The 23,295-nt window shown below is 41.0% G+C and overlaps 1 protein-coding gene across 3 annotated transcripts in view; it reads right to left on the reverse strand.

Annotated features, from left to right (window-relative positions):
• LOC145341052 (transferrin receptor protein 1-like) overlaps positions 1-20,687 on the reverse strand; it is a 49,343-nt gene extending 28,656 nt beyond the window's left edge. The window contains exons 1-6 of one of the 3 annotated variants that reach the window (XM_080185807.1): positions 20,617-20,687; positions 13,307-13,368; positions 11,039-11,252; positions 7,822-8,032; positions 7,049-7,192; positions 4,154-4,265 (exon numbers count right to left, since the gene is read on the reverse strand). In XM_080185807.1, the coding sequence (XP_080041933.1) occupies positions 4,154-4,265; positions 7,049-7,192; positions 7,822-8,032; positions 11,039-11,252; positions 13,307-13,339 (714 nt within the window). In that variant the 5' untranslated portion in view covers positions 13,340-13,368; positions 20,617-20,687. Of the gene's footprint in view, positions 1-4,153; positions 4,266-7,048; positions 7,193-7,821; positions 8,033-11,038; positions 11,253-13,306; positions 13,369-14,195; positions 14,268-17,667; positions 17,771-20,616 lie in introns of those variants that run through there. The other 2 variants (XM_080185806.1, XM_080185808.1) reach the window with 2 other exon arrangements.
• Positions 20,688-23,295: the final 2,608 nt, after the last annotated feature.

Raw genomic sequence — 23,295 nt, forward strand, 5'->3', positions numbered from 1 at the left:
TCTTGCCACAAGTCAAGGTGGTGCAGAACTTGGAGGGAAACTAGCTTTTGCTGCGCTCTCTCTCTATGCAGGAGAGATCATGAATTTTTAAGATGCTTGTGGGTTCCTGTGGTGCAGTGCTGCCCACATCCACCACTAGTGAAGGGTGTGAATGTCGAAGGTACTAATACAGCTAATTGCATTGTCTTGGCAGTATCAAGGTATTTTATTTATTTTTCATTTAACACTGCAACAAAATTGTGAAAAATCAGCCTAGACGCCACACTCAACGCCTGTTCGGGTACACTGAGGAAGAATTTAACATGGCCAGCATGTCTTTCGGGGTGTGTGCGCGTGTGCATGCGCGGGGGGGGGGGGGGGGGGGGGGGGCGCGGGCGGTGGCGGCGGTGGTGGGAAGGGAGAGAGAGAGAGAACACCGGTGCACCTGGAGGAAACCCACAGAGACAGTTAGAACATGCAGACTCCGCATAGATAGTGACCCACGCCAGAAATTGAACCGAGGTCCCTGCTGCTGAGAGTCAACAGTGTTAACCACTGTGCTTGAGTGTTATTGGAGCAGCATTCACTCAGGCAAGTGAACAGCGTTCCAACACAATCCAGAATTGTACATTGTGGACAGACTTTGGGGAATCACGTGGTGAGTTAGTCACTGTAGAAATTGCAGCCTTTGACCTGCTCACGCAGACACAATGATGGTAATGCCATTAAATGACCAGAGGATATGGTTGGATTCTCTCCTAAACATGATGGTCATTGCTAAACACAACATAAATATTACCTGCCACCCAAACCTGAACTTTTATCCTGGTGTTACTGCATATGGAAATAGGTTGGTCAGTATCTGAGGAGTCACAAATGGTACTGAACACCATACAATTATCTGGGAATATTCCCACTTTTGACTTATGGAGGAGGGAAGGCCATCGATGAAGCAGTTGAAAACAGCTGGACATAGGACAATACTCAGAGGAATTCCTGCAGTGTCACTGAGATGATTGACTCCAACCTTTGGAGAACCTTTCTCCCCACTTCTGATTCCCATTGACTTCAATTTTGCTAAAGCTGCTTAATACCATATTCAGTTCAATAATTTGCTGATGTCAAGAGGGTGTCATTCACACACCATCTTTTGAATTAGCATTTTACCAATATTTGGACCAAGGATGAAATGAGGTCCGGAAAATTTGGCCCGAACTGAAACAAAGATGAGCAGGTTATTGCCAAGGGTCACATGATAGCGCTGCCACAGCACCTTCCATCACTTGGCTGATGAATGAAATTAGACTGATAGGGTTCTGAAGAGTAACATGGATCTGAAACCTTAACTGTTTCTCTCTTTTCATTGATGCTGCCAGACCTGCTTAGTTTTTCAAGCATTTTTTCAGATTTCCAGTATCTGTATATTTTGCTTTTGTTCTGATAGACAAATCCAATTACTGCCCTTTTTGTGAACAGAAAATATCTGCAAAAGTTTTCACATCATCAGGCAGATGCTACTGTTGTAGCTGTACTGGAACTGCTGCCGGGATGTTGTTAAGATCTGCAGTTTTTAAGAACATAAGAAATAGGAGCAGGAGTAGGCCATCTAGCCCCTCGAGCCTGCCCCGCCATTCAATAAGATCATGGCTGATCTGTCGTGGCTCAGTTCCACATTCCCACCCTCTTCCCATAACCCTTAATCCCCTTGCCTATCAAAAACTTATCAACCCGCGTCTTAAAAATATTAAGCGAGGCAGCCTCCACCACTTCAATGGGCAGAGAATTCCAGAGATTCACCACCCTTTGAGTGAAGAAGTTCCTCCTCAACTCCGTTCTAAACCGCCCCCCCTTTATCTTGAGGCTGTGCCCTCTAGTCCTACTGTCCTTTCTGAGCAGGAGCAGCCTCTCCACCTCTATCCTATCCATCCCATTCAACATCTTATACGTCTCAATGAGATCTCCCCTCGTTCTTCTAAACTCTAACAAGTACAAGCCTAGTTTATTCAGCCTCTCCTCATAGTTCAACCCCCTCAACTCCGGAATCAGCCTAGTAAACCTCCTCTGCACTCCCTCCAAGGCCAAAATATCCTTGCGTAAGTGCGGCGACCAAAACTGCACACAGTACGCCAGCTGTGGCCTTACCAGTGCCCTATACAGCTGCAGAAAGACCTCCCTACTTTTATATTCAATCCCCCTTGCTATGAAGGCCAGCATCCCATTCGCCTTCCTGACCACCTGCTGCACCTGCAAGCTGGGTTTTTGCGACTCATGCACAAGGACCCCGAGGTCCCTCTGCACCGTCGCATGCTGCAGTTTTTCGCCACGTAAGTAATAGTCCTTCCTACCATTATTCCTACCAAAGTGGACAACCTCACACTTGCCAACATTAAATTCCATTTGCCAGCTCCTGGCCCATTTGCCCAGCCTATCTAGATCCTTCTGCAGACTCTCCACACCCTCTGCACAATTTGCCGTTCCACCAATCTTGGTGTCATCAGCAAATTTCAACACCATACACTCAGTTCCCTCCTCCAGATCATCTATATAAATGATAAATAGCTGAGGCCCCAGCACCGACCCCTGGGGCACTCCACTAGTCACCAACCGCCAATCCGAATGGCACCCATTGACCCCCACTCTCTGCCTCCTATTTGACAGCCAATCCTCTATCCACGCTAACACCCTACCCCCAACTCCATGCCCCCTGACCTTCTGTAATAACCTCTTGAGGCATCTTGTCAAACGCCTTCTGAAAATCAAGAAACACCACGTCCACCGGCTCTCCTCTATCCACCGCCCTAGACACATCCTCATAGAACTCCAATAAATTCGTCAGACATGACTTCCCCTTAACGAAACCGTGCTGCGTCTGCTCTACCAAACAATTCTCCTCAAGATGCCTCGCTATTTTCTCCTTGATCACGGATTCCAACACTTTACCTACAACAGACGTTAAACTAACAGGCCTATAATTCCCCGCCTTTTGCCTGCCACCCTTTTTAAACAATGGCGTAACATTAGCCGTTTTCCAATCTTCCGGCACTTGCCCGGAATCCAGCGACGTTTGGAAAATAATCACCAAGGCATCCACTATCACCTCCGCCATTTCTTTCAGAACCCTCGGATGCATTCCATCCGGTCCTGGGGACTTGTCCACAATCAGTCCCTCCAGTCTGTTGAGCATCGCCTCTCTAGTAACAATAATGTCTTTCAGGTCCTCCACTCCTACCATCTTTCCATCGCTAACACCCGGCAAATTATTCACGTCCTCCTCCATGAAGACCGAAACAAAAAAGTTATTCAGGGCGTCAGCCATTTCCCCATCCCCTACCACTAAGTCCCCCCCTCTCATCCTCTAAGGGTCCGACGTTCACCCTAGCCAGCCTCTTCCTTTTTATTTATAAAAACTCTTGCTATCCTTTTTTATATTAAGCGCTAGCCCAGCTTCATAGTTTATCCTACCCTTCTTTATCAACTTCTTTGTCATTCTTTGTTGACATTTAAACCTCTCCCAATCCTCTTCTCGCCCACTACTCTTAGCTACTCTAAACGCATCAGCTTTTAACACTTTCCTTTATCTCCTTCGTTATCCACGGCTGATTATCTCTCCTCCTACAATCCATTTTAACCATCGGAATAAATTTCTGCTGAGCACCAAGAAAGATGTCCTTAAAGATCCTCCACTGTTCCTCAGCAGACCTACCTTCCAACGCGCTCCCCCAATCAACATTCGCCAATTTCTCTCTCATTTTGCTCCACCCAGTGCCCTCAGCCATTTCCTGATATCATGTGGAGTGAATCCAATTGGCTGAACACTGGCGTGTGATGACTGGGATCTTAGGCAGAGACAGAGTTTATGAGCACTAATTCTTTAGCATATGTATCAGACATTGCTATAAAGTGCTGAATACAATAAATATTTGGACTATCAAAATTGACAGAGCTTTGTACAAAAGCAAGTGTACATCTCAACAACATCGGGACCTATGCAAAATGAGAAATTTGAACTGATTAAGCATATACATATTCCCTGTATAAATGTTGAGTTGAAAATTCTCCACATTAGTTACCTCACTACTAAAAAAAAAATTTTCAAGTGGCTAGTTTTGAGCAAGCTACAAATTCATAACAACACATTGAATAACTCAAAAATATTTGAAAGTTTCAGCCTTACCATGAAGTTATTAACTGCACTGTATGGACAGTAGATCTCTGAGTTTTTGTTTCCTAAATTTACTTCTTCATTGCTTGAATTTCCAACAATTGTGATTCTATTTGGAGACTTACTAGATGAAAAAGAAAAAACTCTTTAACATTACGCTTTTTGTTTGAGAGTACAGTGATGGTGGTTTTTGTACTGGGCTAACAGTTTGGAATGATACATGTCATTACAGCAACTTGGGAAATTGAACACAAATAAAGGGGATTTAATCAGATGGCAGAGATGTCAGGGAACTTTTCCCTTGAAAAAGTTCCCTGGTGGGTTGAAAACATGACTGCTCCTGAACTCAGAATATATAATGGGGTTCATCACCACTGGGGCAGCAACTGACAACATCTTGCATTGATATAGCACTTTTAACATTGTAAAGCATTTAAAGGTGTTCCATTGAAGCACAGCAAAACAAAATTTAACAGTGCAGCACAAGATATTGGGCACATGACCAAATGCTTTTGCAAAGCTGGATTCTGGAAAATAATTCCAGAGTCAACCCATAGATTGGTGTGGAGTTGGATGATGCTAGAGGTGGAAATAGGCAATCTTAGTGATCATGTAGGTGTGATCAAAAGTTAATCCTTGGGTCATATGACATTGAGCTGGCAAACAAACTGGTTCAACTTCAAGACAGTGGCCAGGGAGAGGAAGGGATTTAGTGATAAGGAATAAACAAATTACTTCTATCCTCAATATCCAAGCTGGAGGAAATTTCTGCTCACCCAATACTTAGTGTCAGACAAGTAGCCTGACAAATTAGATAAAATGGAGGATTATGGTGGTGAGGTAGAGTTGGGTATTGGCAGCATAGAAGTGGAAACTGATGTTCTTATCTGACATCGCCAAAGGATCACCATAGAGGAAAAATAGTAAAGATAGGTCCATGAGGGAAACACAAAAGATAATGGTAGTGGAAAGAGAAGCCACTGACAAGTGATTCTCTGGCTACAACTGGATAGATAAGAGTGGAATCATGTATTCCCACCCAGTTGAAGTCACGATTGCAGACAGGCAGAAGAGCGATAGTTTATTTTTGTCACAATCATGACTTTAATAAAAGTTATTCTGGTACCATGGCAAGAGCAAAAACCTGACTGGAAGGATTCAAAATATGGAGTTCAACAAAAGATGAGAGTGGACAAAGCAGGGGAGTGGACGAAATTGGCTGAAAATGTAGAAATTAAGTGCAGACAACTTTTACACCTGCAGATTAAAATTAAATTCAAAACAATCTCAACAAAATGAGTCAGCAGATGATAAGAGCCTGTCCTACAGATAACTGTCACTGTTCAGGGCATCATTTATTAGCAATTTACAAACAGTCTTTCAGTTTATGAAACAAATCTATAGAGCGGTAAAACCTACTGCAGCGATGCTCAGACCTTAAGGATTAGATAAAGAATGCAGAGACTAAAAGTTAAGGTGGGGCTTCACCAAGTCTTTTGTCAACTTCGATGAAATCTACCAGGATACATTAAAAAAGTACTTCAAAACACATGTTCACATTTATGTTGACCTATAACATGCAACCATTATTATATACTGTAGTATATACATTATTAACACGTACGATGAACACAGTAAGAAGTCTCAAAACCAGGTTAAAGTCCAACAGGTTTATTTGGTAGCACGAGCTTTTGGAGCACTGCTCCTTCATCAGGTGACTCATAAACCTGTTGGACTTTAACTTGGCATTGAGAAACTTCTAACTGTACCCCCTGCAAGTTGGCATCTCCACATTATGTGTGATGAACTTACAGAAATTACAACAAATTTATTAACTTGACATATAACTTAAAGTACAGCCAAGTGTCTCTGCCACTGAAGATGGGCCGAGGCAATGCTTTTTTGCCCATTAGTCTGTGTCTGAAAACAGAAATGAATGAATGCATATGTAACCTGGAGTCTGTGTTCACAGATTTCAGTTGTAAGAATTGAGCAAAGACTATGGAGAGCTGCAAAGAGCAAATCAGATAGGATACCAATACTGTTCAACTTGCTTAGCAAGTGATCAATGGCAAACAAAATTATACACTGTTCAAAGAGCAATTTGGAATCAGAACATTAGATCAATTTGATATTCCTTCGGCCCCTGCACAAGAACAAATAATCGTTCCAACCAATTTACCTCTTCTGAATCATCTCAGAAATATGTTCTTGTTATTTCAACTGTTCAGTTTTCATTCAGACCTTCAGTTCAAACCGGCTGCATAAAAACTTGCATGAAATAGGGAAACTGAACCTCATTTTAAAGCTCAGTTCTCTTACTCTGTCACCAATGCACTATTGTGTATGATACACCTCAGTTGCAACTGGCAAACAACCCAAATATATTTTCTCTCAAAATTCAAAAAGCTTAAGTGCACACAAAAACAAATATGCAGACTAACTACTGAATGCAAAACTTCACAGGTTATAAGGGTTAACCTTTCCCAAGTAAATTCAAATTCTGATCCAGTCAGGAATAACTTAACAGGGGATCCATTTTATGAGACACAAGCAACAATCCATTGTGCTTCAGTGTGTAGGTTTTATGGATTCCGCTTTGGCAGCAAATAATTTGAAACACATCTGCATTTCCAAAATGTATTTTCCCATGAGAATCATTGATGAAAAAGGCATTTTTATAATACAAACTCCCACTCTGATACCAAATACTTTATAATTGAATGGAACAAAAATTAAAACTTTTATAAACTAAGCATTCTATCCTGTTGAAAGTGGCTATACACTCCTTAGTGAAAGTGCATCATAGTATCTTGAATCTTATACAAGTTCACAATTGTAATGCGTCATTTTCTGCCAGTGTGATAAACTCCCAATTTGCTAAAGTAGAATTTTTACAACACTAACCCATTAACTTGCAGCGTTACATAGTGGGTGTCAAACCAGACATTGTGCGGGTCCAAAGTCTTCAAAAGCTCTTGACGGATGGCCTGAGTGATGGTCAAATCTCCACTGGATCCAGTTACACGATTGCTAATCTCAGAAACCTCACTGTCAAGACAAGGGACAGATTTGGTCAGCAGCAGCTGCCATTATGGACAAATGACATTACAGGACATTTAATGTAAAAGGCAAGTCCAAAAGTTGAGAATGAAGTAGTTGTTGGTAAGCACAAATGAGTCAAATGTGAATGTTCTTTGGTCATAATGGGTGGGGGAGCACATGGGCAAAAGCAGTTTTGAGGGAGAAAGTGGCTCTGTGTAAGAAAAGAGAATCATCAGCCACGTCAGCTGAAGTCACAATGCTAAAGTTTACCAAAAGGAAATAACAATAAATGAAGGTGGGAAATCCTGAAGCTCAAAAAGGAAGGAGGCTGGTCATCATAAATATAAAAACAAAATTATTGTGGATGCTGCAGAATTAAAAGAAGAGGAGATACTGGAAATACTGAGATCAGGTAGCATCAACGAAGAGAAAAAGTTAACATTTAAGGATCTTTCATTGGAATATCTGAAACTTACATTTATTGAATTTACAACTACTCATTTGTTGTGACCATGCAGCATTCGTTCACATTTAAATTAGAGAACAACAGACATTCTAAACAGACATCAGAATTGAGCAACTGGTTTAATTCTTCTGTGGCAAAGTATCCTATCGAGTAGTCATGGCCTGCTTACCGAATTTTAGACAGCATACTTGAAGAGCCCAGATTGTCCTGTAGCATTTTCTTGAGATTAGAGAAATAGAGTGGTTGAAATTCTGTCTCAATTTCAGTGGTAATCTCATCTTCATCATTATCTGCCTGATCTTCTTCTCCAGTTAGGTATGATATAGGGGGGCCTTCCCTTGGTGTTTGACCACGAAATGCCAGATAACCAACGAGAAACCCTGAAGGCCAAAGAATTGATAAATATACAATTAATCTTTAGCAGCATGACAAAGTTTACCAATCAACACACTTTGAAATGCATATTAGATGACATGCGTTAACCAACATTGTCAGAATAAATATCAGACGTTTAAGACATTGAATACAAAACCTTATACATACAAAAATTTATAAGTCAATTATCAGACTGATCATAATTCAGTGTTCACAGTAATATTCTACATATACATCTACAATACAGGGGTTATTCAATATATGTCTATCCCAGCTTTATAATAATCCAAAATTTCCTGCATGCAGGGAAGGTTCCAGTGGATTAGAAAAATGCTAATACAACACCCTTATTCAAAAGGGAGGGAAGCAGAAAGTAGGAAACTATAGAAGAGTTAGTTTAGAATCCATTATGAAGGAAGTAATAACAAGACATTTGGAAAATCAAAACTCAATCCATCAGATTCAGCATGCTTTTATGAAATGGAAATCGTGTTTGACTGAGTTCAAAGATGTAATAAGTGAAGTGGACAATGGGGAACCTTTAGATGGGTAGCATGATGGCACAGTGGTTAGCACTGCTACCTCAGTGTCAGGATCCTGTGTCCAATTCAGCCTTGGGTGACCGTGTGGAGTTTACACATTCTCTGTCTGCATGGGTTTCCTATGGGTGCTCTGGTTTCCTCCAACATTCCAAAGATTTAGGTTGATTAGTCATGCTAAATTTCCCCTTTGTGTCAGTGGGATTAGCAGGGTATTTAGGTGGAGTAGGGCCTAGGTAGGATTGTTATCGGTTCAAGCTCAATGAGCTGAAGGGCCTCCTCTGCACTGTAGGCATTCTATGATTCTAATATATCTGGATTTCCTGAAGGCATTTGCTAAGGTGCCACACAAAAGATCAATGCATAAGATAAAATCACATGGGGTTACAGGTCATTTATTAGCTTGGACAGAGAAGTGGCTAACCAATAGAAAGCAGAAAGTTGGAATCAGTAGGTCTTTTTCTGGTTGGCAAGATATAATTAGTGGGATACTACAGGGTTGGTCCTTAGGCCCCAACTCTTTACAATATATATTAATGACTTGGATGCAAGGGTAGAAGATAGTACAGACTAATTTGCAGATGATACTAAAATAGATGGGATAGTAAGTTGCATTAAAAAAAGCAATTTAGAAATGGATACAGATAGGCTAGACAAGTGGCCAAAATGTGGCAGATGGGAGTGTAACATGGATAATGTTCAGAAAAATAGGCATATCATAATGGACAGAAACTTCAATGTGCTTTGATGCAGAGGGATCTGGGTATCCACATGCATGAATTGAGGAAAATTAATATGCAGGTACAGCAGGCAATAAGGAAAGCCATTGAAAAATGAAAGTAATGTGTAGCTACAATTGTACAAAGCATTAGTGAGACAACACCTGGAGTATTGTGCACAGTTTTGGTTGCCTTGAGAAGTGATGTAGTTGCTGTAGAAGTAGTTCAGAAGTGGCTCCCTGGATTGATTCCAGAGATGATGAGTTTGTCTTAAGAAATAAAGCAGTGTAGACCTATACTTGCTAGAGTTGGGAAGAATGAAGGAAATTCCAATTGAGATGTACAAGATGCTAAAGGGGATTGACAGGATAAGACAGAGGGTGTTTCATCTTGTGGGGCAATCTAGAATGAGAGATCATAGTTTTAGGACAAAGTGTAGCAGATTTAAAACAGACACAGGGAGAAATTATTTCTCTCAGAGTAACGAATCTGCGGAATTCAGTACCCCAGTGTGCAGTGGATGCCAGGACATTGAGTAAATTTGAGATAAACAAATTTGTAATGAGTAGTGGGTTAAAGGTTATGAGAACAGGCAGGAAAGGGGAGCTGAAGCTGAGATGAGGTTAGCCATGGTGGTGAAAATCTGGAATGTACTTGCTGGGAAGGTAATGGAAGCCAGAAATCTTACAACCTTTAAATGTATTTGGGCGAGCACATGAACTATAACATTCAAGGATATGAGATGAGTGCTGGAAAATGGGATTAGCACACTTCAGTACTAGTTATTGCTGGTGCAGACTCGAAGGGTTGAAGGGCCTTTTCTGCACTGTACAATTATGACTCTACAAGAAGAAAAGCTGTCATTTTGTACCAACATTATAGACTATGTGAATTGCTTAGAGAGATGTGAGGAATGGAACTGTGATGCGAATTCTATGATTGTAGATTCAGAGTTAGAAAGGGATGCAAAAGACACAGGTTCCATAAAAGTTGCTCCGAAATCTGTTGCTCACTGATAACATTTCTGGGAGGGGCAGTAAAAGAGTGCAGACTAACATATCAAAAAATTTCACTTTGCATTGAATTTGGTTGCACGTACAAGGTCAAATTAGGAATTGTGCAAAGACTCTGGGGTTGAATTATGCCTTGAAACTTCATTACAAGATTATTGCAGAGGTAACAGTAGCATTATTGTTTTAAAATTAAAAACTACACAACAGTGCCCTAGAAAAACAATACAAAAGTTAAAATCTTAAAGTTTGCTGGCCACAGTCGCTTCAATGCAACTTAATTGGGTCAATAAGTGCCTAGGAAAAAATGCCTGGTGCAATTCAAAACACAGTAAGAAGTCTGACAACACCAGGTTTAAGTCCAACCGATTTATTTGATAGTAAACTCCAATCTACTATCTATTTACTATCAAATAAATCGGTTGGACTTAAACCTGGTGTTGTTAGACTTCTTACTGTGTTTACCCCAGTCCAACACTGGCATCTCCACATCATGACTACTATCGGCAATTCAAAACAAGCATCAATTCAATTGTTGCTGGTAGGAAACCAACAATTACAAACTTCAACATAGGCATATGTTTTGAGACAACATTTTGCACTGGCAGGGTTTCTATGATTATACCATTAGCAAACCACAGTGGTTTCCCCCCACTTCACTCAGCAAGTATTTTTGAATGGACAAAGGACAGTGGAAAATTGTGTGATGATATTCAAATCAGACAGGAAAGGTTCATTCTTACCTATTAGAATAAGTAATACTGCAGCCATCAAATAGCACAGGGGCTTATAGCTATTCTGAGGTTTTTCTATCCGAGTCTCCATGCCATCTGCCATTGCATCTCCCATCTCCTCATCATTCTCATTCTCTGCTAATTTCATCTCGACTCTGCTGCCATCCCCATCTGTTCGGCGTGTTAGACTGAAACGTGTATATGATCTTGCCTCAGCTCCAAACTGAAGGAGGAAATGTTATAGGTGATTATAGTTTGTAAATATGCATCACACTCCATAACAATGGAGATTCAAAAACATATTTGCACATGTTGATATGAAACAACCAGCTAGCTCAATAGAAACTTAAAGAAAAATCTTGGCCCATCTTGGAATAACCTAGGTTCAACAACAACTGCACGCAAATAGATGATCTGCCTACTTTACCAGAATCTTAAGTTGTGAACAAGACCTTTGCCAAACATGCCTTTTTTTGATGATTGCATTGACAAAATCTTAAGGAAACCTAGCTACCCTTAATGAAGCCACCCTGTCTGGTTGCATCTTCCAACACATGCCCCATAAGGCCATTTTGATGCAGTATGGTATTTATTAACAGACTGCAACTTACCCTGACCAGTTACTCCTCCAATCCTCCTCCTTTGAGCATCTTGCCTCATTTAAAAATCATTCTCTACCACCTTAATAAGTATGATAAAATCAGATAACTGGAGAAAATAACTATCCCCTAATTCTCTTATAGTTGCACTTTTAAAATCCCAACCATCCAGTCTTTGGTGCTGCATTCATCTTATACCCGCAGCTTTTGTTTTACTGCACTCATCTCCATCTTTGACGCCTTGGTCCCCAAAGGAACCCTTATTCTCTCTCATCCTGTCAGTTTCCCCTAGCATTGTCCTGATCTCCAATCCCTTAAATCTATGGGATGCAGACTTGAAAAGGTATTGCCAACAAGCCATCCATTACCAGATCTGGCTTGACTTGTTGCGCTCATCTGATAGAATTGCACATTAGTCCAGGAAGATTCTGGACTGCCAAGATAACCCAGCCTCTTTTCTCTACTGCAAATCACCTTCTTAAACCCTTCTTACCTCCATCCTCACCTTCAACAATATAAGTTATGGCCTTCTTCACCAAAATCCATTAGCAACTCTGGTTATGTATCCCTCTACCCATATCTCCTCTAGTCCCACAACCCTCCAAGATACCTGCATTCATACAATTCTGATCTCAAACATTCCTGATATTAACTGCTCCTTCAGTTGCCTAGGTCTCAAGCTCTGGAATCCACTCCCCTTGCCACATCTCTCTGCCTCACTTTCCATCATGTCATAAAACGTACCAAGAGGAGGAGGCGGCAAGTCGATTGAAATAAGACCCTGAGAGGTCTTGACAGGTTGGTGGTGGAGGGGATGGTGGGGGTGTCACTGTTTAAAAAGAGCCATTCATTTAAAACGGAGATAAGGTGGAATTTTTTTCTGAGGGTTGAGAGTCGTTGAGTATTCATGATAGACTGGGAGCTGATGGCATGACGCCGATTCAAGGTTAATATCTGAACAGCCATGATCTTACTAAATGGAGTGGGTTCAAGGTGCCAAATGGTCTATTCCAGGCTCTGACTAAGCCTTTGATTTAGTTTATTCTGTGGCTTGATGTCACGTTATATTTTATGATGTTCTTGTGAAGTGCCTTGGGATATATATAGTGCCTTTAATGCAAGCTATTGCTGAACAGCATATCACCCTCACCATTTTAATGAGCTCATATCAACTTGCACGTATGACACGAGGTTCGTGATATAGCCCAATTTGCAAAAGCAAAATCCCAGTATAGAATAATAATTACCTTTCAAAAATAACAATACATTAGTGATTGTAACAAACTGGGCTACACAATGCCACTGAAATAGGGTGGCACACTGGTTAGCACTGTTGCCTCAAAAGGCCTGGGTTCAATTGCAGCCTCTGGTGACTGACTATGTGAAGCTTGCACATTCTCTCCATGTCTGCGTGGGTTTCCTCCGGGAGCTGTGATTTCCTCCCACAGTGTAAAGATGTGCATGCGGGTTAGGTTGATTGACCATGATAAATTGTCCCTGTCAGGGGGGTTAGCAAGATAAATGTGTGGGAAATCAGATCTAGGTAGAATTACTGTCAGTTCAAGCTTAATGGGCTGATTGGCCTCCTTTTGTACTGTAGGATTCTATGATTTTATGAAATACAATCCCAATTGCATGATCATGCAATAAAACAGGAAATAAAATAGTATTGTCTTACCAAGATTGAAATGGCATTTCTAGCACGATCCATTGTGGGATTATGTGATGAGATTCAGGTGGCTGAAGAGGGAAAAAAACATCAGGAGCAAAAGTCAGTAACATTATATATCTAATATTCTACATTCTAGCAAGGAGTTTAATGTCCTCCACTTATTATTTTACCTGAATAATTCATACAATTTTTCTTCTCCTGCCTCCCCATCCCCCACCAATAAATAAATCAAAATGTCGAAACCCAAGCTTAAAATCGAGCTGAGAAAATCAAAACGCAATTTTCCCCAATGTTGTCTTCTTTTTTGGTAGAAAAAAGGAAACCTTTCTTTGGGTTTCAGTTGGTCTCCTGTTTTTTTAAATCCAAGATAATCCAAAACATAATCACAATACAAGCAATATCGTCAGCAGCTTCATTAAGTTTCATTCTATGCCCCATGAAGTAGGGAGAAGTAGGCAAGAAATTCAAGTATCACTACAAGTTTTCAACTCTGATGAAGCTTCCAGATTATAGGTGTCTCTGCAGGATAAGCTTGTTTTTCATAACTTTTTCCCCCCCGCAGGTCACTAGTCTGAAGTCAGAGATTACAGCTTGAAGGACACCACTCAGTATCAAGGATGGCTGACCACGAGCCTCTCCCACTCTTACCGCCTGCTACGAGATGTTGGAAAGATTTCACAGAATTGTTACAGTAGAGTGCCCAAATCAGGTATCAAATTAATGGCTATTCAAGTTGAGTTTAATTTTTTGTAACTAAATCAGTTATCCCATCAGTAATTATTCTAGCACAGCATTATTATAAAACAAATGATTCTCTATTTAGAGTCAAACTTCACGCTGGATCGATATTAGATTCATCACAAACGTCATAGTGAGCTAGTTGACTGCTATTTACCATATCAAATGATCCTGTTTATTCCCTCATACTTCTGTTCTACATGGCATGTATAAAAGCTTTAACATGAACTGCTTTAACCTGAGGAAAAAGTTAAATGCAATGAGCTGATAGACTGACAATTTTCATACCATATACTGTCATTTTGTCTAGTAAGACTTAGTTTCCTCGACCTTCAACTTGCACAGAAAACCGTTTTATCGTCAGACATGATTATCAACGTAACCATTCAGGTCAGATGTTATCAGGAGTGACATATAAGGTTAGAAAACAGGGAGCAAGAGATACGAGTTAGTCAACACTAAAATTGAAATTAGAATCATTGTTATTGGATGGTATGCAGAACTTGGAATGGTTTGATCCCCGGTGATCTGTTATCAAAACAATTACTTGGCCATCAAATAAACCTGTTCCTGAAGGCAACACTGTTTTCTTTCCTAATGTTCCAAACTGTCCTTGACATGAAGCCAAGTAAAACAAAACAGCTGATTCTGCATTAATACACTCATCCTTTTTTTATTGGTGCTATTTCCAACACCAGTTTTTCAATAATTTGGTTATATAACTAAAGCAGAAATACCCATTGCCATTGACCAATAAAGACAATGAATTGAAGATCATAAACTAAAATGGAGAATGCTGACAGCAACTATTATTATTATTAGGACACAAAATTCCTTAAAAGTCACTGTGGTGAGAGTATCCATAACAGTGTTTAAAAAGCAAGTGGATAAAGATATGATAAAGAACATTTATAAAAAGGGGATAGAGTGGTACTAACTGAAAGCCAGCACAAACTGCAGGGTGTCCTTCTGTGCTGTAAAATTCTACATCTGCAAAAGGTTGCAACAAGGATCGTGCTTGCATTTTTAAATACATGGGAACTATATATGCTACATATACAGCAAGGCACTTATTGGAGCAGGAGCATTACAAAGAATACAGTCAGCATCACAAAATGATCTGTAACTAAAATTGTCATTTACAATAGAAAGGTTACATAAGAATAAAACTGTATCCTAAATTTGGTTAAGTGGCTGGTTGAAAAGCCAAGCATTTTGGAACAGGTAGAAGTCAAAATTTACACAATCACGATTTGTTAATTTTCATGAATAAAGTTGCTCGTCTAAATTTCAGCTTTATATCTATTATCTTTTGTCAAAAATGCGAAGAAACAGATTAAAATAAAGAAGTCATATTGGATCTGGACGTTTTACAACACAATAGCTACACCAGATGGCACAATTTAAAAGCAACTCCCATGGGCTTGTAGCACTAAGCATTTTCCAATAGTAGTCCAATGACTAATGTGCTTATTTCAGAATGTCAACTATTGAAGCTGCTCAAAAGATTGAACACAGCAAGGGAGCATATTTTTGTATTTTTTAAGATGAATGTCAAGGACAATAGACATAGCATGATTAAATTTAAGTTATATAGAAAAAGATTTGACAAATGCAGGGCCACAAACCATCTGCTTCCATGTCAAAATATAATGAACTAGTTTAACATAGTGTCACTTCCATCATTTACAATCAAGTGGCAAAATAGGTTTGCAAATAGGAGAATATGGAGGAATAACTAACTCGAACAATATAAGTTCAATTCCACATTCTAAATTATACTGCCTTGTGCAGACCACAAAATCTTCCTTGGAGATACTTCAGTATTACATTATAGCTCACTCAGGTCCCAGATGCCCTCTAGAGGGCATACTATTTCCATCTCACTTCCAGAAACTTGCCCATTTAGTCCCCAAGTGCAAGGGCAAATTTAATCCAGTGTTTGAGCTAATTGATTAGTTTGAATTGCATGACAAATTTTGGCACATGTAGCAGCATGTTGCAGGCATTTAAGAAACAGCAAACTTATAAATCTTCAATTATACAATCAGAAATTTGCAGCATGGAAACAGGCTCTTCAGTCCAACTTGTCCATGCTGCCTCCTTTCTTTTAAACCACTAAGTTAATTCCAATTTCCTGCATTTGGCCCATATCCCTCTATACCCATCTCACCCACAAAACTGTCTAAATGCTTTTTAAAAGACAAAATTGTACCCACCTCTACTACTACTTCTGGTAGCTTGTTCCAGATACTCATCACCCTTTGAGAAATAATTGACCCTCTGGCCCTTTTAGTATCTCTCCCCCTCAGCTTAAACATGCCCTCTAGTTTTGGACTCCCCTATGTTTGGGGAAAGATATTGATTATCTCGTTGGTCTATGCCCCTCATTATTTTATTGATGTCTACAAAATCACCCCTCAGCCTATGATCCCAGTCTATCCAACCTCTCCTCAAACCATCAAGTCCCATCAGCATCCTAGTAACTCTTTCCTGCCTTCCTTCTAGTTTAGTAATATCCTTTCTATAATAGGGTGACCAGAACTGTACACAGTTGATGTTTTTGGCTGAGGGTAGAACACTGGTCAGAATAATAGAAACTATTCTCTTTAAAAGTGTCTAGGATCTTTAACACTCACCTAAGCGACATAAACAGGCATACCAGATTTCAGTTCAATATTAATTTAAGGGCGGCAAATCCAACATAGCAAAGATTAGAGAGCGAGTACTACAGGGCTCGAATACAACGTTTACCTCGAGAACGATTAGCACTTTCAACAAATAACCAAGTGAATGATTGGAACATTTAAAATTCAATGCTTACGCTAGTATGTTGAGGGTGGAGTTTTGAATCGTTAAGCTGGACAACTCAAAGTTAGAAGCATCAAATACAACATCAAGACGTTGTCTGACGGCAGTAAAAGTACATAAGAACACTGAGATAAAACCCCCATCTAATATCAAAGACTAAAACACTACATTATCGCCATTTTAAAGAAAATCTACCAATCACTTGGGGAGTATATCTGCCCAGCTGCCGCATCTGAAACACCCACGTCTTTCCTGTCTGAAGCGGAGGGGAAGTCTCCAGACATCAAAGCCCAAGTTTTCTTATGGGGGTTGAAGAATGAATGGAGCGTACATACGCGGAAGCATTTGACAACCCACTGATCAATGGGTAACAAATTCCATATTACTATTCAAACGAATTGAGATGTTTCTCACGCCCCCGACACCAAACCCAAAGTTAATTGTACCGATATTCGTGGTTGTCGAAGGTTAATGCAAACTAATGTTAAACTTGCATGCCCGCCTACTGTGGCCCAGATGATGATCAAACCCACATTGCCAGTCTGATCCGAGAAAAATACACGAACTCCGAAAAGATGTGTTGTTTAAGAGGCATTGAAATAACCGGGTAGCCACAATTAGGCCTGCAGATGGGCGAGAGAAAACTGCAGCTCGAAATGTAATTCATGTAATGCAGCCACGTTTCGACGCCGGCCGGATGAATTAAGCACGCGCGTTTAATTCAGCTTTTAGAAATAAAATTCACCGTCGTAAAACAAAAAGACCAAAAGTCAATGATCACAACTGTGCATTTCACCAGAACAGCACATGCCACTTACCCCTGATCAAAAATATAATTTAAGGCAATAAGGCGCTGCTTCTTCTTGCGGGCGCATGGACTAAAAGACCGGAACCGTGACCCGGAAAGCAATTCAAATCACTTCCAAATGATCACTGATCTAAATGCACCAACCTTGTCTTGGAGGCGGTGTTTTATCTTGAGCCTGATTCTGAGACTTCCCCCTTCCCCTCCCAATTTTGAAATCTCTAATTATACAGTGGTTGGACTTGCAGATAGAAGCAACGAAAGAAAGCTCGAGTTTTCCACCAAGAGCCTCCCTGCAGAATGTGATTTTGTTTCATATTAAAACTGAGCAAAAGTATGTACTTCAAAAAAACAGATTTCAACCATTCGAAATAGTAACTAAACATTACGAGACTTTAGCGATGACTCTCCATTCTAAATAGTGTAGTATTTTTTGTACCAGAAAATTCCTGGATCCCTTTTCCGAATCGTACTAGCCGGAGGAAGAAAATGCAACGGACTTGGGCATTTCCAAAGGACGTTTGAAACGATGCCAAGCAAGATATAAAATTGATGCATAGTTTAAAAAGTGAAAATACTCAGTAACGGTGTTTTATACACTGAAGCAATGCAAATATTAATGTTCCCATGGGTCAAAATTGAGACAATGGCTCATTATTTATCTAATTAAAAGCAGTGTACATTTGTGCATACTGTCACCTTTTTCCAAATTACTATGACATTTGTGACAAATGCTAGGCAATGAGTATCTCCAACTAGAGGGAATATAACCAGCCTCTCATTGACATTCAATGCCATTACCATTGCTGAATCCCCCATTATCAATACTCTGACCACAAAACAACTGGACCAGATACCTAAATACCTTGGCTACAAGAACTCTCCATTCACCTGACGAAGAGGCAGTCCCCTCGAAAGCTTGTGAGTATTATCAAATAAATCGGTTGGACTAAAACCTGGTGTTGTCAGACTTTTTACTGTGTTTACGCCAGTCCAACGCCGGCATTCCCACATCAGTACAAGAGCAGGGTCAGAGGTAGGAATTCTGCAGTGAGCAACTCGACTTCTTGATTCTCCAAAGCTTGTCTATCTACACAGCACAAGCCAGAAACACGATAGAATGCTCTTCACTTGCTTAGATAAGTGCAGCTCCAACCACACAAGCTCAGCACCAGCCAACCCAAAGCACCCATTTGGTCTGTTCCACTTCCACCAATATTAACAACCCTGATCATTGACACTGCAGCAACTTGTCAAAGCTCTTTTGACAGCACATTCCAAACTAGCAGCCTCCATCACTTAGAAGGACAAGAGGAGCAGATGCACGGGGAGACCACCGCTTGTGGGTTTCCCTCCAATCTACACCCCATTCTGATATGGAACTAACACTGTTGCTCCTTCACTATGACTGAATTAAAATCTGAGAACGCCCATCCTAACAGCATTGCAGATGTACCTAGATCTTTCGGGTCAAACCAAGTAAACAAACTTAAATTACGTTCGGACAAAGAAAAAGGGGGCAGCTCCCCAAAAGGAGGGGGAACGGCCCGAACAGAAACAAAAGGTACAAAGGAAACTTAAGACACGTCAGATCAAAATGTGATTATCGGGGTCTATAAGGCACCTCAGCCCCTGCGGTGCCCGACGGGCACGGAAGGCCTCAACAGTGCCCGCGGACACCGCCTACAAGGACTGCAGCGATTCAGGAAAGTGGTTCACCACCATCATCTCAAGGACAACTAGCAATGGGCAAAGATAATGCTTAATCAGCCTCCATCCCATAAAATAATTTTAAAAAACTCTGATGGAACTGGGGAGGCAGTGGCACAGTGGTATTGTCACTGGACTAGTAATCCAGAGAACCACAGCAAGATCCAGGGACCTGGGTTCACGTTCTCACCTGGATATAAAACAACCTTATTTTTAGGGTCTTTCTTATGGTTATGTCCTGGCCACCATATTTTCTTTAACTACTTTGAAAAGCAGGTTATCAAGTTATTTATGACATTGTTGCTTGAGGAACCTGCTAGTGTATTACTTAACGCTTTAAAGTAATACATGGCTATGGTATGCCTCAGGACATCCTGTTGGTGTTCTTTCACATCCCCAATTTTTATTTCCGTGTTCTAAAGAAGTTACATAGAGAATCAACAATAGTAACGTGGAAAAAAATCAATCACATTCAAATGACATCTGAAAAATCTCCTAAAAGTAACTTCATTAAAAAGATGGGGAGGGGGGTAAAATTGATCACAGGAACAGTTTACATAGAAACTCAAAGAAACACACATTTTCTTCAACCATAACACAAATTGTATGCATTTGCAATTTCAAGCTAATACACTTGAATTTTAACAGTGAGGACAACTTTGTACTGGAAGTGTTATGTTCCAGTTATTGCCACTTAGATGCAGCTCATAATACTAAACATCTGATATGACGAAGCAGCTTACAGATGCAGTGTCCTTCCCATGACCAGCCTTCACCCAGCTTGATTTATTATCGTCACGTGTTAATATGCAGTGAAAAGTATTGTTTCTTGCACGCTACACAGACAAAGCATGCCGTTCATAGAGAAGGAAAGTAGAGAGTGCAACATGTACACTGTGCAACTCAATATCATCTTAAAATTACAGGGGAATTACAGAATCAAATTGAAACAGGAGGACAAACGATTCACCTGGATTAGGCTGGATAAAGTCGTGGAGATTTGGGGTAGATTTTGAGGAATGGGAGCTGTCAGTAATAGAGGGGTAGAGTCTGACCCTCACTCACACTGACCTTGCTTCCTAAGTTTCAGGCCGGTTACCCAGGGCCCAGGAACCGCCTCACAGCACCGAGGCCGGGAACCCGGGCCCCCGGGGCCAGGAACCCGGCACCGAGCCGGTAACCAGGGTCCGAGCTGCAGCCCCGGGAAGCCGGTACCTGAGTTCTTGCCCCCACTCCGCTACCGCCTCCTTACCTCAGCAGAGCGAGCGACCTTCAGCAAGCAACACAGCCGCCCCGCGCGCAGCACTGTACATCACATCACATCCGGCACAGCACCGGAAAGGGCGGGGCCTGAGAATCCAGATCAGCTTCTCGAGTGAGAGGGAGAATCTAGATCCGCTTGGAGACCGAGAGAGAGCGAATCCAGCTCAACTTCTAGAGTGAGAGACAGAGAGAATCCATATCAGCTTCTAGACTGAGAGAGAGAGAGAGAATCCGGGTCAGCTTCTAGACTGAGAAAGAAAGAATCCAGATCAACATCTAGACAGTGAGAATCCAGAACAGCCTCCAGACACAGAGCGAGAGAGAATCCAGATCAGCTTCTAGACTGAGAGAGAGAATCCAGATCAGCTTCTAGAGTGAGTGAGAGAATCCATATCAGCCTGTAGACTGAGAGAGAGAGAATCCAGATCAGCTTCTAGAGTGAGAGAGAGAGAGAGAAAGAATCCAGATCGTCTTCTAATCCGAGAAAGAGAGGATGTAGATCAGTTATTAGAGAGTGAGAGAGAATCCAGATCATCTTCTAGACTGAGAAAGAGAAGATGCAGATCAGTTTCTAGACAGAGAGAATCTAGATGCTGAAGTGGATTCTCTCTCTCTCTCTCGGTCTAGATGCTGATCTGTATTCTCTCTCTCAGTCTAGAGCTGATCTGTATTCTCTTAGTCTCCCAGTCTGGAAGCTGATCTGGATTCTCTCTCAATCTAGAGGCTGATCTGGATTCTCTCTCTCTGTCTAGAAACTGATCTAGATTCTCTCTCTCAGTCTAGATGTTGATCTGGATTCTCTTAGTCTCTCACTCTGGAGGCTGATCTGCATTCTCTCTTTCTGACTAGAGGCTGATATGGATTCTCTCTCACTCTAGAGGCTGGTCTGGATTCTGTCTCTCTCATTCTAGAGGCTGATCTGGATTCTCTCTCTCTCAGTCTAGAGGCTGATCGGGATTTTCTCTCAGTCTAGAGGCTGACCTGGATTCTCTCTCTATCTAGAGGCTGATCTGAATGCTCTCTTTCTCAGTTTAGAAGATAACCTGGATTCTCTCTCTGTCCAGTAACTGAACTACATCATCTCTTCCTCAGACTAGAAGCTGATCTGGATTCTCTGTCTCGGTCTAGAATCTGGACTGTGAGAGAATCCAGATCAGCCTCTAGACTGAGAGAGAGAATCCAGATCAGCATCTAGCCTAAGAAAGAGAGAATATAAATCAGTTACTAGACAGAGAGAGAGAATCCAGATCATCTTCTAAACTGAGAAAGAGGATGCAGATCAGCTTCTAGACAGAAAGAGAGAATCCAGGTCAGTTTCTTGACTGAGAGGTAATCCAGATCAGTTTATAGACTGAGAGAGAATCTAGGTCAGCTTCTAGATTGAGAGAGAGAGAGAGAAAATCCAGATCAGCTTCTGTTCTGAGAGAGGAAGAATCCAGATCAGTTTCTAGGCTGAGAGGGAATCCACTCAGCTTCCAGATTGAGAGAAAGAGAGAATCCAGATCAGCTTCTGTAGTGAGAGAGGGTATCCAGATCAGCTTCTATTCTGAGAGAGAGAATCTAGATCATCTAGACTGAGAGAGAGAGAATCCAAACCAACTTCTAGACTGAGAGAGAGTGAATCCCGATCAGCCTCTAGAGTGAGAGAGAATCAAGATCAATATCTAGATAGAGAGAGAGAATCCAGATCAGCTTCTAGACAGAGAGAGAATCCAGATTAGCTTCTAGACTGAGAGAGAAAGAACCCAGGTCAGGTTCTAGACTGAGAGAGAGAATCCAAATTAGCCTCTCGACTGAGAGAGAGAGAGAATCCAGATCAGCATCCAGACTGAGAGACGGAGAACCCATATCAGCATCTAGACTGAGAGAGAGAATCCAGATCAGCCTCTAGACTGAGAGAATCCAGATCAGCTCCTATACTCAGAGAAGGAGAGAATCCAGATCAGCATCTAGACTGAGGGAGAGAATCCAGATCAGCCTCCAGATAGAGAGAGAGAATCCAGATTCACCTCTAGACTGAGAGAGAATCCAGATCAGCCTCGAGACTAAGAGAGAGAACCCAGATCCACCTCTAGACTGAGAGAGAGAATCCAGATCAGCCTCCAGATAGAGAGGGAGAGAATCCAGATCCACCTCTAGACTGAGAGAGAGAATCCAGATCAGCATCTAAACTGAGAGAGAAATATCACAACTAATGCATCCATTATCTCTGCTGCTACCTCCTTTAATACCTTAGGGTGCAAGTCATTAGGTCCTGGAGACTGTACCTACCTTTTGTCCCATTAATTTATTCAATACCTTCTCTCTAGTAATGGTCACTGCACCAAGTTCCTCTTTATTAACTGCATTTTTTGGAAATTCTTTGCTATTCTCTACTGTTTAGTGCCTCTGCTTTCTCTTGTTCCCCATTATTACCTCACCAGTATCGTCCTTTAAAGAGCCAACATCTACTTTAGCTGTTCTGTTTTTATATACTTATCGAAGCTTTTGGTATGAGTGTTTATGTTTTCTGTTAGTTTGCTTTCGTAGTTCATCTTAGCTCTTTTGATTTTATTTATAGTAGCCTTTTGCTGAGCCTTAAAGTTCTCCCAATCCTCCAGCTTACCATGAGTTTTTGCAGCTTGGTATATCCTAATTTTTTGCCTTTATGTCCCCTTTGATTTCCTTG

This window comes from Carcharhinus amblyrhynchos, chromosome 3 (assembly GCF_965287045.1).
Source record: "Carcharhinus amblyrhynchos chromosome 3, sCarAmb.v2.hapA, whole genome shotgun sequence".
NCBI lineage: Eukaryota > Metazoa > Chordata > Chondrichthyes > Carcharhiniformes > Carcharhinidae > Carcharhinus > Carcharhinus amblyrhynchos.